This window comes from Pleuronectes platessa, chromosome 17, assembly GCF_947347685.1.
Source record: "Pleuronectes platessa chromosome 17, fPlePla1.1, whole genome shotgun sequence".
Lineage (NCBI taxonomy): Eukaryota > Metazoa > Chordata > Actinopteri > Pleuronectiformes > Pleuronectidae > Pleuronectes > Pleuronectes platessa.
This window is the reverse complement of record NC_070642.1, coordinates 21,770,420-21,788,014: the sequence shown is the minus strand read 5'-3', so window position 1 is coordinate 21,788,014 and position 17,595 is coordinate 21,770,420. Positions and strand designations below refer to the sequence as shown.

The 17,595-nt window shown below is 38.7% G+C and overlaps 2 protein-coding genes across 5 annotated transcripts; both read left to right on the top strand.

Moving 5' to 3' along the window:
- Positions 1–3,410: 3,410 nt before the first annotated feature.
- On the top strand, positions 3,411–8,420 carry LOC128460305 (zinc finger protein 664). Of its 4 annotated transcripts, none has more exons than XM_053445436.1 (3): positions 3,411–3,700; positions 4,026–4,259; positions 6,352–8,420. In XM_053445436.1, exons 1-3 carry the CDS (start codon positions 3,529–3,531, stop codon positions 7,869–7,871), a joined length of 1,926 nt encoding a protein of 641 aa, XP_053301411.1. In that variant the 5' UTR covers positions 3,411–3,528; the 3' UTR covers positions 7,872–8,420. The 4 variants fall into 4 exon arrangements, with proteins under 4 accessions (XP_053301411.1, XP_053301410.1, XP_053301413.1 ...); XM_053445435.1 differs by having other exon boundaries at positions 4,026–4,451; XM_053445438.1 differs by lacking the exon at positions 6,352–8,420 and having other exon boundaries at positions 4,026–5,382.
- Positions 8,421–11,272: 2,852 nt separating this feature from the next.
- LOC128460325 (zinc finger protein 235) lies at positions 11,273–16,507 on the top strand. The gene is made up of 2 exons (XM_053445479.1): positions 11,273–11,476; positions 14,629–16,507. Exons 1-2 carry the CDS (start codon positions 11,395–11,397, stop codon positions 15,567–15,569), a joined length of 1,023 nt encoding a protein of 340 aa, XP_053301454.1. The 5' UTR covers positions 11,273–11,394; the 3' UTR covers positions 15,570–16,507.
- The last annotated feature ends 1,088 nt before the right edge of the window (positions 16,508–17,595 follow it).

Here is a 17,595-nt window from a genome sequence, read left to right as displayed (position 1 = left end):
ACTTTTTGGCCATAATAGCAAAAGGTATGTTTGGCGCAAAAACAACACTGCACATTCACCTAAAGAACACCATACCCACAGTGAAGCATGGTGGTGGCAGCATCAGGCTTTGGGGCTGTTTTACTTCAGCTGGAACAGGAACCTTGGTCAAGGTGGAGGGAATTATGAACACTTAAAAAATACCAGTCAGTTTTTGCACAAAACCTGCAGGCTTCCATTAGATTAAGAGGAATTTCACCTATCAGCATTTTATTAAGATGCATTTATTAGTCCACACTCATGCAGGTAGGGAAATTTAATCTCTGCTTTCGACCCATCTGGTGCAGGACACACAGAGCAGTGAGCATCCAATCCATGAACGGCGCTCGGGGAGCAGATGTTGGGGGAGTAAGGTGCCTTGCTCAGGGGCACTAGACAGGTTAGGGAGACTGTTGGATTTTTGGGCAGATCAATCCAGGTTCGTTTTTTTGTTGTCTCTCAGTGGAGTCCAACCAGAGACGAAGCAGAGACCTTCTCTGCCCATCGTCCAAGTTTCTGCCACTAGACCACCGCCTCTCCCTAAGGCACATGCCCCGTGTGAGGGGGATGACAACGACCCAAAGCACACATCCAAATCAACAAAAGCATGGCTTCAGCAGAAGAAGATTCATGTTTTGGAATGACCCAGCCAGAACCCAGATCTGATTTCAATTGAACATCTGTGGGGTGAGCTGTGCACAGGAAATGCCCTCGCAATCTGACAGATTTGGAGCCCTTTTGCAAATAAGAGTGGGCAAATATTGCCAAGTCAAGATGTGCCATGCTATTAGACTCCTACCCCAAAAGACTGAGTGCTGTAATAAAATCAAAAGGTGCTTCAACAAAGTATTATTTTAAGGGTGTGTACACTTATGCAACTAGGTTATTGTAAGTTTTTTAATTTAAATTTTTTCCACCTAAAAGATTTGCGTTTGTTTTTCAACTAAATTGTTCACATGAGAGCCTGGCCTAGGGCATAATGCGGGTGCTCTGCAACAAGAAGGTTGCCGGTTCGAATTCAACTCTACCCCCTTGATGCCTAAGGGTCCTTGGCAAGATACTGAACCCCTAAATGGCCTCTCATAAACGCTGAGTGTTCTAAAAATGTAAGTCCTTTTGGATAAAAGCGTCAGCTAAATGACATGTAATGTAATGTAACATTATAGGTCACATTAAATGTGGAAAAAGTTTGGACAGGATTTATCTTTGTCTCATTTGTTTACTTCACAAAATCCTTGAAATTGAACAGGGGTGTGTAGACTTTTTATATCCACTGTATATAGGTTTAGTGTTGTTGAAGATGATAAATGATCTGAGGCTGTCGAGCCATCCTGCAACTACAGTCTTTTCACAATCATGTCCTTTAATTCACTGTATTTTTTTCCCGTTCTTACATCAAATTGATATCACTTTTATTATTTCAGTCTGCAGAAAGTGAAACAACCTCATGTAGTAGATGTTCAATGCTTCTTTAAGAAATTTGCCATTTAAATAAACTCGTATTTTAATACCTAGAATATTTCTTTCAATGCTGGTATGTCAGACTGAGGTTCCCAATTTGATGGATTGAATAATGAGGGTTTATACCCCCATCTATTTTAAGCTGTGTATTCATCACTGCCCACAAACTACCATGTGTTCTGAGCATTGACATAGCTACATACAAACATGGCAGCAATGAAGGAGGTCTTTATAACTTTACAACTTAAAAATCACTTTAATGGACACTTACTTGTTACGTGTCATCATTTAAAGCTCCACATTTGAACTCACACTGGTGAGAAGCCACATTCTTGCCAAATATGTCATAAAGGTTTTGTAACAAGTGGCAGTTTGAAAGTCCACGTGAGAATTCACACTGGTGAGAAGCCATATTCGTGCAAAATATGTCATAAAGGTTTTGTGAAAAGTGGTGATTTGAAAGTCCATGTGAGGTTTCACACTGGTGAGAAGCCTTTTTCGTATATGTCAGAAACATTTTGTAAATAGCAGTCAATTGAAAATCCCTTTTAGAATTCACACTGGAGAGAAGCCATATTCTTGCCAAACATGCGGTAAATGTTTTGTAACTAGAGGTAATTTGAAAGTCCACATGAGGATTCACACTGGTGAGAAGCCATATTCCTGCTAAATATGTCAGATAAGGTTTGGACATAGTGGTCAGATGAATTTCCACATGAGGAGCCACAGTTGAGAAGCAATTTTCTTGCCAAAGATGTGGGGAAAGTTTTTCACATTGTGATGTACTGAACATCAAATGTCCTTTAATTCACTCTGTATTTTTTTTTCTTACATCAAATTTACACAATTTGTATTATTTCAGTTTACAGAGGTGAAACAAACTCATGTAGTAGATGTTCTATGCTTCTTTATGACATTTGCCACATAAATAAACTTTCTTTCAGTGCTTGTTCATGAGACTGATGTTCCCAATTTGATGAATTGAATTATGAGGGTAATTATGAGCACCATCAGTCTAAAGGCTCATTTATATCATATTTACCCACGAAAATAGATATGTCTATTTTAAGCTGTGTATTCATCACTGCCCACAAACTACCATGTGTTCTGAACGTTGACACAGCTACATACAAACATGGAAAACAATGAAGGAGATCTTTATAGCTTACCCTCAGAATCAACATTTCCAACAATTTACCCTAAAATTACAGCTTCAAAGTCATGTGGTCTGGTTTCATTGAAACTATGATCATCAATGTATATTTTTCTGTCTTTTGTGACAATGTTAACTCAACATAACATCGTAAATAAAGGAAAGTATGATTTCTCTCCTCTTTCTCACCGTTGAAGGTTTCGGTCATTTTAGATTGTTCTTATTACACGGATGAATGTTCATTTTTCCATAAAGTTTTGTTTTAATTCAATATTTGATGACATAAAAGACTTTGAAATGTCATGATTGACAGCAGATACTGAATGGTGATTGATTGAGTTTTTATTTTGGCAGCAGAGCTGAGCAGCAGGATCTCAACACTGAGGCTCCACACCACGATCACTACTGCTCAGACTCTGACAACAAATAACATTAAAAGACCAAAATGGCATAAATTGTATCCAACATATTTTACCTCCCTTTGTGTAAAAGTGGAGAGAGAGGAGTGCCGTCATCCATCTTTCAACCATCTTTATTTACAGTCTGTGATACAGACATAAATAGACATGTACAGTATGATGACTGGTCTATGTAAAATGCTGAATTATGTCACTATGATTTAACTCTGTATTACAACTAATAGAAACTTATTTTAATCCAACATTGGTGTGAATGAACAGAGGCAGGTTCCCACATCTGTCGGAGTGGGCGCTATGACCATTTGAACTATGAAGATGACAAGTTGACCCTGTCTCTGTCGGACCTTGCAGTGTGACACCAGCCGGAAGTAAACAGACAGCGCCTGTAGCATTAGCTAGGTGCATGTTAGCAGTTAGCTGGAAGACGGTAGTGTGGTCGTTTCTCGGGTAAATATTCAAGTAGTGGACGGAGCAGTGATGTCTTCGGTTCAGTATTTGAGAGAGTTTATCAGCGAGCGACTAACAGCTGCTGCTGAGGAGATATTCACGGTCTTTGAAAAAACCATCGTCCAGTACGAAGAAGAGGTGGATCGTCAGCGCAGACTGCTGGAGACCGTTTTGAAACCTGAAATAAAGCTGCACAGGATCGGTCAGTACAACCAGAGTGTGGCTGACATTGGACTTGTTTCTCTGTGTTTGCTGTGTTTGTAGTCTGGATGGAGAAAACACTGCAAGTTACTTTACTTTGTTGCTCTCATAAATAAAATGGTATTTATAAAATTAAAAGTTGATTTCAACAACATAAATGATTAAGTGACACATTAAACCCTGACACAACAAAATGTGGGGATAAAACCGGAGGAGCCGTTAGTGTTGTTCCTTATCTTTCACAGTAATTTCAAATCAAAAACTAAATTGTCTTTATTTTAACATCACAGTTGTAACCTCTGTCTTGTGTCTCATTGTTCCTCCAGAGCTCCCACAGCATCATGCCTGTAAGAAGGAGGAGGTTCTCACTGACCAGCAGCTCTGTCCCCAGGAGAGGAACTCCAGTCTGGACCAAGAGGAACCAGAACCTCCACAGATTAAAGAGGAACAGGAGGAAATCTTCACCAGTCAGGAGGGAGAGCAGCTCGTACTGAAGCAGGAGACTGAAACCTGCATGTTGACTCCTCATTGTGAGGAAAGTGACCACAGAGAACCAGAAGGTGATCACCAGCTCCTCTCTCACAACTCCCCTGTAGCTGAGAGCCACGATCAAAATAAAAGAAAACGTTTGGATTTAGAATCAACAGGAAATGAAGAACCAAACCCACAGAAGAGTTTTCATGAAAATAAAAGTCATGGTTACAATGTGGACAACTCTCCCAAATCAGAGATTATCTCAAATACTCACACAGGTAAAAAGTCTTTGAAATGTGACACTTGTGGAAAAAGTTTTGTTTATAAGTATAATTTGAAGATTCATCTGAGAACACACACGGGTGAAAAACCGTATTTATGCAAAATATGTAGGAAAAGATTTGGACGTAGTGATGAATTGAAAGTCCACATGAGAATTCACACTGGTGAGAAGCCATATTGTTGCCAAACATGTGGTAAATGTTTTGTAAGTAGTAGTAATTTGAAAGTCCATGTGAGGTTTCACACTGGTGACAAGCCTTTTTTGTGCAAAATATGTCAAAAACGTTTTGTGAAAAGTGGTGATTTGAAAGTCCATGTGAGGTTTCACACTGGTGAGAAGCCTTTTTCGTGCAAAACATGTCAGAAAAGTTTTGTAATGAGTGGTGATTTGAAAGTCCATATGAGAATTCACACTGGTGAGAAGCCATATTCTTGCAAAACATGTGGGAAAACGTTTGGACGTAGTGATGAATTGAAATTCCATATTAGAACTCACAGTTGAGAAGCCACATTCTTGTTGAACAGTTCTGAAGTGTTTTTGAACTATTTGAAATCCTATCGCACTATGGGGTTAAGATATTTTTTTACACATTTCAAAATCATACAAGATGAATTTGTCTTTTAAATTTATGTTGGGGTTGTTTTCATTACATCCAAATGATCTTAATATTTTGCCTTCAAATGTGAAACAAACTCATGTAGTGGCTCTATGAAATGTGCCACTTAAAGAAACTTGTATTTTATTTACTAGAATATTTCTTTCAATGCTGGTTCCTCAGAGTGATGTTCACGATTAGATGTATTACAACTGATAAAATCTCATTGTAAATTCCAACATTGCTGTGAATCTACAGAAGCAGGTTCCCACATCTGTCAGAAGGGGGCACTATAAACATTTCAGATGTGAAGATAAAGCTGACCCATAAACGTTGTCCATATTCTTTAAAATGTGGGATTTTTGGCAGTTTAGTAAGTCATAGTTATTTAAAACTCCACATGAGAACTCACACTGCTGAGAAGCTGTTCTCCTTCAATATCTGTGGGAGAAGATTCACACAGCAGAACACATGAGAGAGCTCTTAGTGAATAACTAACGGTCTAGATGAGAAGAGTTCACACTGGTGAGAATTCCTTTCACTGCAACAAAACTGGGTTAAGATACTTTTCTTTGACACATTTGGAAATCATATGAGTTGAATGTGTCATTAAAATGTATATTAATTATCAAAAAAATATTCTATCGTCATTTTAGTTATTCGATAAAAGAAAAATAATGGTTCTCTTCTGGAAGTTTACAGACAGCACTAGCAGCGTTTGCTCAGTGCATTTTAGCAGTTAGCTGTAGGACGGTAGTGTGGTCGTGTCTCGGGTAAATATTCAAGTAGTGGACTGAGCAGTAATGTCTTCGGTTCAGTATTTGAGAGCGTTTATCAGCGAGCGACTAACAGCTGCTGCTGAGGAGATATTCACGGTCTTTGAAAAACCATCGTCCAGTACGAAGAAGAGGTGGATCGTCAGCGCAGACTGCTGGAGACCGTTTTGAAACCTGAAATAAAGCTGCACAGGATCGGTCAGTTAAACCAGAGTGTGGCTGACACTGGACTTGTTTCTCTGTGCTTGCTGTGTTTGTAGTCTGGATGGAGAAAACACTGCAAGTTACTTTACTTTGTTGCTCTCATAAATAAAATGGTAATCATAAAATTAAAAGTTGATTTCAACAACATAAATGATTGATTGAGACATTAAACCCTGACACAACAATATGTGGTGCTAAACCCGGAGGAGCTGTTAGTATTGTTCCTTATCTTTCACAGTAATTGTCAAACCTGAAACTCATTTGTCTTTATTTTAACATCACAGTTGTAACCTCTGTCTTGTGTCTCTTTGTTCTTCCAGAGCTCCCACAGCTGCATGTCTGTAAGGAGGAGGAGGTTCTCACTGACCAGCAGCTCTGTGCCCAGGAGAGGAGCTCCAGTCTTGACCAAGAGGAAAAGGAACCTCCACAGATTAAAGAGGAACAGGAGGAAATGTGTACCAGTCAGGAGGGAGAGCAGCTCGTACTGAAGCAGGAGACTGAAACCTGCATGTTGACTCCTCATTGTGAGGAAAGTGACCACAGAAAACCAGACGGTGAGCACCAGCTCCTCTCTCACAACTCTCCTGTAGGTGAGAGCCGAGATCGGAACAGAAGAAAACTTTTGGATTCAGGATCAACAGGAAATGAAGAACCAAACCAACAGAAGAGTCTCCATGCAAACAGGAGTCACAGTAACAATGTGGAAAACTCTCCAATGTCAGAGACTAGCTCTAATACTCACACAGGTAAAAAGTCTTTCAAATGTGACACTTGTGGAAAAACCTGTGTGTGTAAGTATGATATGAAGATTCATCTAAGAACACACACGGGTGAAAGACCTTATACATGCAAAATATGCACGAAAGGATTTGTAAGGAGTTGTGATTTGAAGGTTCATATGAGAATTCACACTGGTGAGAAGCCATATTCTTGCCAAACATGTGAGAAACGTTTTGTAAGTAGTAGTAGTTTGACAGCCCATGTGAGGTTTCACACTGGTGAGAAGCCATTTTCGTGCAAAATATGTCAGAAATGTTTTAGAAGGAGTTATGATTTGAAGGTTCATTTGAGAATTCACACTCTTGAGAAGCCATATTCTTGTAAAATATGTCAGAAAACGTTTATACGTAGTGATAAATTGAGAGTCCACATGGCAATTCACACTGGTGAAAAGCCATATTCTTGTCAAACATGTGGGAAAAGGTTTGGACGTTCTGATGAATTGAAAATCCACCTGAGAACTCACACTGGTGAGATGCCATATTCTTGCCAAACATGTGAGAAACGTTTTGTAAGTAGTAGTAGATTGACAGCCCATGTGAGGTTTCACACTGGTGAGAAGCCATTTTCGTGCAAAATATGTCAGAAACGTTTTAGAAGGAGTTATGATTTGAAGGTTCATTTGAGAATTCACACTCTTGAGAAGCCATATTCTTGTAAAATATGTCAGAAAACGTTTATACGTAGTGATAAATTGAGAGTCCACATGAGAATTCACACTGGTGAGAAGCCATATTCTTGCCAAACATGTGGGAAAAGGTTTGGACGTAGTGATGAATTGAAAATCCATCTGAGAATTCACACTGGTGAGAAGCCATATTCTTGTCAAACATGTGGGAAAAGGTTTGGACTTAGTGGTGACTTGAAAATCCACCTGAGAACTCACACAGATGAGAAGCCATTTTCGTGCAAAATATGTCAGAAACATTTTGTAGGTAGAAGCAAATTGAAAATCCATATGAGGATTCACACTGGTGAGAAGCCATATTCTTGCCAAACATGTGGGGAAAGTTTTGGACGTGGTGATCAATTGAAAGTCCACATTAGAACTCACAGTTGAAAAGCCACATACTTGCCAAAGGCAGTTTAGTAAGTCAAAATTATTTAAAACTCCATCTGAGAACTCACAATGGGACATTGTGGTTTGGAAAAGGTTTGGACAAAGTGCTCAGATGAATTACCACATGAGGAGTCACAGGTGAGAGGCAATTTTCTTGCCAAAGATGTGGAGTAAGTCATCACATTGTGATGTATTGAATGTTCACATGAGAACTCAGACATTTGAGAAGTTTCCAACACGTGATAAAAGCTTCTCTTAATTTACACACATGAAAAGTAATAAAAGATTTATACAGGTAAAAATGTGTGTTTAAAAAACGAGGATGCATATAGGTTTAGTGTTGCTGAAGATGATACATGATCTGAGGCTGTCCAGCCATCCCGTAACTGTGTCCTTTTCACGAACATGTCCTTTAATTCACTGTATTTTTTTCTTTATCATATTGATATGATTTCAGTCTGCAGAGGAAAAACAAACTCATGTACTAGATGTTCTATGCTCCTTTATGAAATTTGCCACATAAATAAATGTATATTTTAAAGACTAGAATATTTCTTTCAATGCTGGTTCGTTGGACTGATTTTCCCAATTTGATGGATTGAATAATGAGGGTAATTATGAGCACCATCAGTCTAAAGGCTCATTTATATAATTTTTACCAATGAAAATAGATGTCTATTTTAAGCTGTGTATTCATCACTGCCCACAACCTACCATGTGTTCTGAACATTGACACAGCTACATACAAACATGGAAACAATGAAGGAGGTCTTTATAAATTACCCTCAGAATCAACATTATCCAACAATTTACCCTAAAATTGCATGTTGTCTGGTTTCATTAAAACGTATATTTTTCTGTCTTTTGTGACAATGTTAACTCAACGTAGAATCGTAAATAAGGGAATGTACGATTTCTCTCCTCTTTCTCACAGTTGAAAGGCTTATGTCATTTTAGGTCGTTCTTATTACACAGATGAATGTTCATTTTTCCATAAAGTTTGTTTTCATTCGTTATTTGATGATATAAAAGACGTTGAAATGTCCTGATGGACAGCAGAGACTGACTTGTGATTGGTTGAGTTTGTGTTTTGGCAGCAGAGCTGATCAGCAGGATCTCAACACTTAGGCTCCACACCACGATCACTACTGCTCAGACTCTGACAACAAATAACATAGAAAGACCGAAATGACATCAATTGTATCCAACATATTTTACCTCCCTTTGTGTAAAAGTGGAGAGAGTGGAGTTCTGTCATCCATCTTTATTTACAGTCTGTTATACCGAAATAAATAGACATGTACAGTATGATGACTGGTCTATGTCATGCTGAATTCTGTCACTATGATTAAACTCTGTATTACAACTAATAGAAACTTATTGTAATCCAACATTGGTGTGAATGTACAGAGGCAGGTTCCCACATCTGTCGGGGGGACGCTATAACCATTTGAACTATGAAGATGACAAGTTGACCCTGTCTCTGTCGGACCTTACAGTGTGAGACCAGCCGGAAGTAAATAGACAGGAAATAACTGGGCTTAGTTTACAAAACATGGAAAGCAATGTGAGTACATACATCCTTTAAAGTGTAAAACTGACGTCATAAACATTTTCGTTTTGCTGTTTTTATACATCAACTCAGTTTTATGACGTTATACAAAGTTTTGATGTTGAAGATGATAAATGATCTATTAGTGTACGGCCATCCTTAAACTACAGTATTTTCTGGAACATTTACTTAAATTTGATCTTTTGTTTGATTTTCTTAAAGACATCATATTGTTACATTTTTATTACAGTGAAACAAACACATTAAGTAGAAGATGTTCTATGTGGCATTATGAATGGTGCCATATCAATCACTTTTGTATTAGTTGAACATTGTTTTCAATGCTTGTTCTTTAGACTAATGTCTGATGGCCTCATCACTGTCGACCCACAGCTGGGGTCATACTGACTTCATCAAACAGCTTGGTTTTCATTTTGGCGCCCATGTTAACAGATTGGCCACACAGCTTGCAGTTAAGCGATGGTTCAGCTGTTCTGCTCTTCTAGAGATTCAAGGTTTTGTTGATTTTCTCTTGTGTAAAAGGTTTAAATTGTGAAATTTTTGCAGGAGCGGACGACGCGTGGCTTCATACTGCACAGTACCATTATTTATAACAGTTCTATACAAGGTAATACAGCAGTCATGTTTATGGCCATCGTCAAAGCAAACTCTATCTAAAGAAGCGGCTCAACTGCAGAGCTTATTGTTGAAATTCATTGAACAGATGCTGTAAATATGAATAGTTTGTATTGAAGAGATATCCCTACTGATAATATGAATATTTTGCATCGAACAGATAAAATCTTTAATTGTATGAATGTTTGAACATTGATTCTATTGCAACAGAGAAATAATAAATATGACTGCTAAGTGGATTTTTCAGGGTTCCTACGGTCATGAAAATCCTGGAAAAGTCATGGAAATGTAAAATGTTTATTTCCAGGCCTGGAAAAGTGTTTGTAAAAAATAAAATCCCAAGGGTTTTGGAGAAGTCATGTAAATTTAATATTCATATTTTGATGTCATTCATTTATGCTGAGTTTTAAATAATTCATATGTCTTTATAAGAAATACGCTCAAAATATAAGCAGGAAAACGCTCTCATATAAATTATAAAGTTCGGTGGGGAAGCAGGCGGGATAATGCAGTATGACAGGGAAGTGTAGATTTAACCATGCTTGGCTACAAATGGAAAAGGACATGCCATGGGTTACAACTGACAAAGACCTCAATCAAGCTATTGTCTCGATCATTTGTGTCATTTAAGGTATACTGTATGCTTTGGACTTCTCATTGTTAGCTTAAATACAAAATGTTGTAACTTTTTCATGTATACACCGAGATTTCACAAAATGTTTGGTCATGGACATCTGGTTTAAAGTCATTGAAACGTCATGGAAATCCATTGGTCAAAATATTTATGAACCCTGTTTATTAAAAAGATATCTGTTTAGATCTCAGTTCACTTTTGGAATTTAACCATGATCTTGGGCTTGAAAATGTTGCAAGCTTTTAAAAAATATCCTCTTTCTTTTTCCTTTTATGTATGTTTTATCTCCTGTTTAGCAAAAAAAACGAAATAAAAATATTTATTATATTTAATAATATGTATTTGTCTGTGTCTGTTGATCTGTAATTTTATATATCTGCAATACTTGTAGAAATATGTGTTGTAAGTAGAGTTGTTTTAAAAATAAAACACTGAATGGGTTGTTTTCCTCAGACCTTCATAGTGATGAGTGAAATGTACAAATAGTTAAAAAATGTAGATCATAAAACAAAAATAATATCCATGAGAAAAGAATCGTGGGACTCGTGACCGAATGCTGTCGGAGTTTCACAGCGTGACACCGAGCGGAAGTAGACGGGAAAAAGCGCAGCAGGGTTAGCTCCATGGATGTTAGCAGTTAGCTGGGAGTCGTTGGTGCGGTTGTGTCGCAGGTTTGCGTTCAGGTTGTCCGCGACGCAGCGATGTCTTCGGAGCAAGAGGACGATCGTCAGCGCAGACTGCTGGGCATCGTCATGGAAGCTGAAATCAAGCTTCACAGGATCGGTCTGTACAACCGCAGTGTGGCTGCTAGTGAACTCCGAGGTTTCTCCACAAGAATCAAGAGCGTAAAAACTTGAAGTGAAAAAAGCCTTGTGGCGAATAAAGTTGTCACGGTTTAAGATTGACTGCTAGTGCATTTGAGTAAACACTTCCTGTCCACTTCGCCTATTTGTTAAGTATTGTAAGATAAAAACTATTAATTATTGATATGTAGCATACTGATTTTGCCTTCTCTGTCTACGTAGCACGAAACATTGGAATGAATGCCAGTGTATCCACATATTTATAGCCTGACGTTGTCATACTCACAATTCTAGTCAGAATGTGAGTCTGATACCGCTCCATTGGGCTATGATTATGGGGCGTGTTTCAACCGAACCAGGAAATAAAATTCCTCTTCGCTCAATTGGATAGACCTACAACCAATCAGAGCATCGTAGTATGTGACGTATGTAAAGCGACGCATAGTTGTTGTCAACAGAACTCAGCTGCACGCATGCTGGAAGCAGTAGAAAAATATCAGTAAAAACGATTTCTGCCGGGGTTGTAAAAACAATTTAAGGATACACGGAGAGCTTATCAACACGATCAGCATCTTTGAGAGAAACAGTTAATGTAACAGCCCCCCCCCCCCCCCCCCCCCGAACATGACGCAGAGTTTCTCTACTGATGTCACACGGCTCTTTATTGTTCACTTCATCGTAACCGTAAATACACCGTAAAACTGGAAGGACATTAAGTATACGATATTTTAATCCATAAAACCAAACACAAACGTTAAAATACCATAAACAATTACAAATCACCACGAGACAAGTCTGATGCGTTAACGTGACAGCGACCTCCGTTCCGCGCTACCTGCAGCAAAGTAAATGGGAGCAGCTTCCTTACCTCGTTCCGCTGGCGAGGGGTGTTAAACTATAGTTTTTGACAAACTGCATACGGCAGGTTTCTTTTTGCACTGGTCCACAAGCGAGGGATCTGGTGCGTCTATTAACATGGTCCGCACCTTAAACTGCAGGTATTTATGCGAGGGGAGAGTATGCAGTATGCATAAAGTGGCAGGTGTAGCAGTGAGTGACAGTAAAGGTGAATGCACGTACGAACAAGTTCTCCGTTTAGGATTACAGCTCCACAACACATCACACAAATCGTATCGCATTAGTCGGTCCTGTAAGAACTTAATAACACGGTTCGAACGCGACATTCCCGTGTCCCATCTTCTTCGCGACCATCGGGGCAAGCTGATAGATTAAACTTTTTCCGAATCCCGTAGGAAGGACAGCAAAAACATCTTTGCGATCTACAAATGCCTTGATCGCGTTTCTCTGTTCCTCTTTCAAACTTAATGCGCTGTCGATGCCTCCTAAAACAGACTCAATGGCAGCATCTACACATCTCAGCTCTCCAGCGGCAGGCATGTTTGTGGAAAACAAAGTCAACCGCTCTTTGATGACGTAGTTGATTACGTTACCGTTGATCATCTATCCATCATCGTATGAATGAGAGCCAAGATCAGAACAGAATAAAACATGTTGATTCAGGATCAACAGGAAATGAAGAACCAAACCCACAGAAGAGTTTTCATGAAAACAGGAGTCACAGTAACAATGTGGACAACTCCCCCAAATTAGAGATTAACTCTTATACTAACATAGGTAAAAAGTCTATCAATTGTCTAATTTGAAGATTCACCTGAGAACTCACTCTGGTGAGAAGCCAATTGTCGTGCAAAATATGTCAGAAACGTTTTTTGAAAAGTGGTGATTTTGATGTTCACACGAGGATTCACTCTGGTGAGAAGCCATATTCTTGCCAAACGTGGTAAATGTTTTGGACGTGGTGGTCAATTGAAAGCCAACATTAGAACTCACAGTTGAGAAGCCACATTCTTTGCGAAACATTTATGAAATGTTTTTTAAGTAGTGGGATCTTGAAAGTCCAGATGATGGCTCACATGAAAACGTACACCTTCATTATCTGTGGGAGAAGTTTTAGAGTTAATACACAATGGAAATTGTACATTAACACAACTCATGTAGTAGATGTAATGGCTCTTTGAAATGTGCCACATGAAGGAAATTGTATTTATTAAGTAGAATATTTTTTTCATTTGATGTATTACAACTAATAAAATCTCATTGTAAATTCCAACATTGGTTGGAATACACAGAAAGGGAGCACTATAAACATTTGAGATGTGAAGATAAAGCTGACTCATCAAAGTTGGCCATATTCTTGACAATCTGGGCTTTTTGGCAGTTTAGTAATTCACAGTTATTTAAAACTCCACATGAGAACTCAAACTGTTGAGAAGCTGTTCTCCTGCAATATCGGTTGAAGAAGATTCACACAGCAGAACACATGAGAGAGCTCTAAGTGAATAACTAACGGTGCAGATGAGAAGAGTTCACACTGGCGAGAATTCCTTTTAATGCAACCCCTTCTGGTAAAGATACTTTTCTTTGACACATTTGGAAATCATACGAGTTGAAAGTGCCCTTCAAATTTACATTAATGATCAAAAGAATATATTATCATTATTATTGTTGATGCTGTTTTTCAATAAAAAAAAAATTCTCTTCCGGAATTTGACAATGCACCGGAAGTTTACAGACAGCGCTAGCAGCATTAGCTAGGTGCATGTTAGCAGTTAGCTGGAAGACGGTAGTGTGGTCGTGTCTCGGGTAAATATTAAAGTAGTGGACGTAGCAGTGATGTCTTCAGTTCAGTATTTGAGAGAGTTTATCAGCGAGCGACTAACGGCTGCTGCTGAGGAGATATTCACGGTCTTTGAAAAAAACATCGTACAGTACGAAGAAGAGGTGGATCGGTCAGTACAACCAGAGTGTGGCTGACATTGGACTTGTTTCTCTGTGTTTGCTGTGTTTGTAGTCTGGATGGAGAAAACACTGCAAGTTACTTTACTTTGTTGCTCTCATAAATAAAAAGGTATTCATAAAATTAAAAGTTGATTTCAGCAACATAAATGATTTACACAGTAAACCCTCACACAACAATATGTGGTGCCTAACCCGGAGGAGCAGTTAGTGTTGTTCCTTATCTTTCACAGTAATTTTCAAATCTGAAACTAAATTGCCTTTATTTTAACATCACAGTTGTAACCTCTGTCTTCTGTCTCTTTGTTCCTCCAGAGCTCCCACAGCAGCATGTATGTAAGAAGGAGGAGGTTCTCACTGACCAGCAGCTCTGTCCCCAGGAGAGGAACTCCAGCCTGGAACAAGAACCTCCACAGATTAAAGAGGAACAGGAGGAAATTTGCACCAGTCAGGAGGGAGAGCAGTTCGTACTGAAGCAGGAGACTGAACCCTGCATGTTGACTCCTCATTGTGAGGAAAGGGTCCACAGAGAACCAGACGGAGAGCACCAGCTCCTCTCTCACAACTGTCCTGTAGCTGAGAGCCAAGATCAGAACAGAAGAAAACATGTGGAATCAGGATCAACAGGAAATGAAGAATCAAACCCACAGAAGAGTTTTCATGAAAACAGGAGTCACAGTAGCAATGTGGACAACTCTCCCAAATCAGAGATTAACTCTAATACTCACACAGGTAAAAAGTCTGTCAAATGTGACACTTGCAGAAAAACATATGTTAGTAGGTATAAATTGAAGATTCATCTGAGAACACACACAGGTGAAAAACCGTATTTATGCAAAATATGTAGGAAAGGATTTGTACGGAGTGGTGATTTGAAGGTTCATATGAGAATGCACACAGGTGAGAAGCCATACTGTTGCCAAACATGTACAAAGTGTTTTGGGAAGAGTGATCATTTGAAAGTCCACATGAGAATTCACACTGGTGAGAAGCCATATTCTTGCCAAACATGTGGGAAAAGGTTTGCACGTAGTGGTGAATTGAGAGTCCACATGAGAATGCACACTGGTGAGAAGCCATATTGTTGCCAAATATGTGGAAAATGTTTTGCAACTAGTAGCAGTTTGAAAGTCCACATGAGGAGTCCGTCATGGCAATCCCACTCTACCAACGAGGAGCAAGACACAAATTCTCTTACAGTATTGTCACACTTTAATGCTCAGAGCATTGTGCATACAACAAAGGTTAGTTTGTAATATGCACACTGATGGGAAGCAGTTCTTTGTCTTCATATGTTTGGCTCACCCCTCCCACTCTGGTTTGGGTTGTTACAAATCAAAGTTTGGGATGTTCTGATGAAATCTAAACAACAATGCCTTAGTTAAAGCAATCAGGCAAAGATTAATTCGGTAGTACAAAATACAGCATGATCAAGGTTACATTGTAAGATTCAATCATGATCAAAGGTGAAATAAACATCATATTGTGGTTTAATGTTACATTTCCCTTACAAGTCACACAGGTGAGAAGCCGTATTCTTGCCAAACATGTACAAAACGTTTTGTAAGTAGGAGTAGATTAAAAGCCCATGTGAGGTTTCACACTGGTGAGAAGCCATTTTCGTGCAAAATATGTCAGAAACGTTTTATAAGGAGTTATGATTTGAAGGTTCATATGAGAATGCACACTGGTGATAACCCATATTATTGCCAAATATTTGGTAAATGTTTTGCAACTCGTGGCAGTTTGAAAGTACACATGAGGAGTCAGACAGGTGAGAAGCAATTTTCTTGTCAAAGATGTGGGGAAAGTTATCTACATTGTGATGCATTGAATGTTCACATGAGAACTCAGATTGGGGAGGAGCCTGCAACACGTGATAAAAGCTCCTCTTAATTTACACACATGAAAAGTCATTTAAAGATTTATACAGGTAAAAATGTGTGTTTACAAAACAAGGATGTATATAGGTTTAGTGTTGTTGAAGATGAGAAATTATCTGAGGCTGTACAGCTATCCTGCAACTACGGTCTTTTCACAAACGTCCTTTAATTCACTATTATTTTTCTTTATCCTATTGATATAATTTGTATTTTTTTCAGTCTGCAGAGGAAAAACAAACTCATGTAGTAGATGTTCTATGCTGCTTTATCAAATTTGCCACATAAATAAATTTGTATTTTGATGACTAGAATATTTCTTTCAATGCTGGTTCGTTTGACTGATGTTCCCAATTTGATGGATTGAATAATGAGGGTAATTATGAGCACCATCAGTCTAAAGTCTCATTTATATAATTACCAATGAAAATTGATATGTCTATTTTAAGCTGTATATTGATAACTGCCCACACCCTAACATATGTTCTGGACATTGACACAGCTATAAACAAACATGGAAACAATGAAGGAGGTCTTTATAACTTACCCTCAGAATCAACATTATCCAACAATTTACCCTAAAATTACAGCTTCAAAATCATGTGGTCTGGTTTCATTAAAACTATGATCATCAACGTATATTTTTCTGTCTTTTGTGACAATGTTAACTCAACATAGCATCGTAAATAAAGGAATGTACGACTTCTCTCCTCTTTCTCACAGTTGAAAGGTTTCTGTCATTTTAGGTCGTTCTCATCACACGGATGAATGTTAATTCTTCCATAAAGTTTTGTTTTTATTCGATATTTGATGATATAAAAGATGTTAAAACCTCATGATTGACAGCAGAGACTGACTGGTGATTGGTTGAGTGTATGTTTTGGCAGCAGAGCTGATCAGCAGGATCTCAACGCTTAGGCTCCACACCACGATCACTACTGCTCAGACTCTGACTCCAAATAATATAAAAAAAAAAAAAATGGCATCAATTGTAGCCAACATATTTTACCTCCCTTTGTATGAAAGTGGAGAGAGAGGAGTACTGTCATCCATCTTTATTTGCAGTCTGTGATAACGACATGAATAGACATGTACAGTATGACGAGAGAGGCGGTGGACTAGTGGCAGAAACTTGGACTATGGGCAGAAAAGGTCTCTGGTTCGCCTCTGGTTCGACTCCACAGAGAAACAACAAAAAAATGAACCTAGATTGATCTGTCCCTACCCTGTCTATTGCCCCTGAGCAAGGCACCTTACTCACCAAAACCTGCTCCCCGTGCGCCGTACATGGCTGCTCACTGCTCTGTCTGTCCTGCACCAGATGGGTTAAAAGCCGAGGTTATATTTCCCTATAATTGCATGAGTGTGCCTGTGCATGTGTTTGGGACAAATAAATGTATCT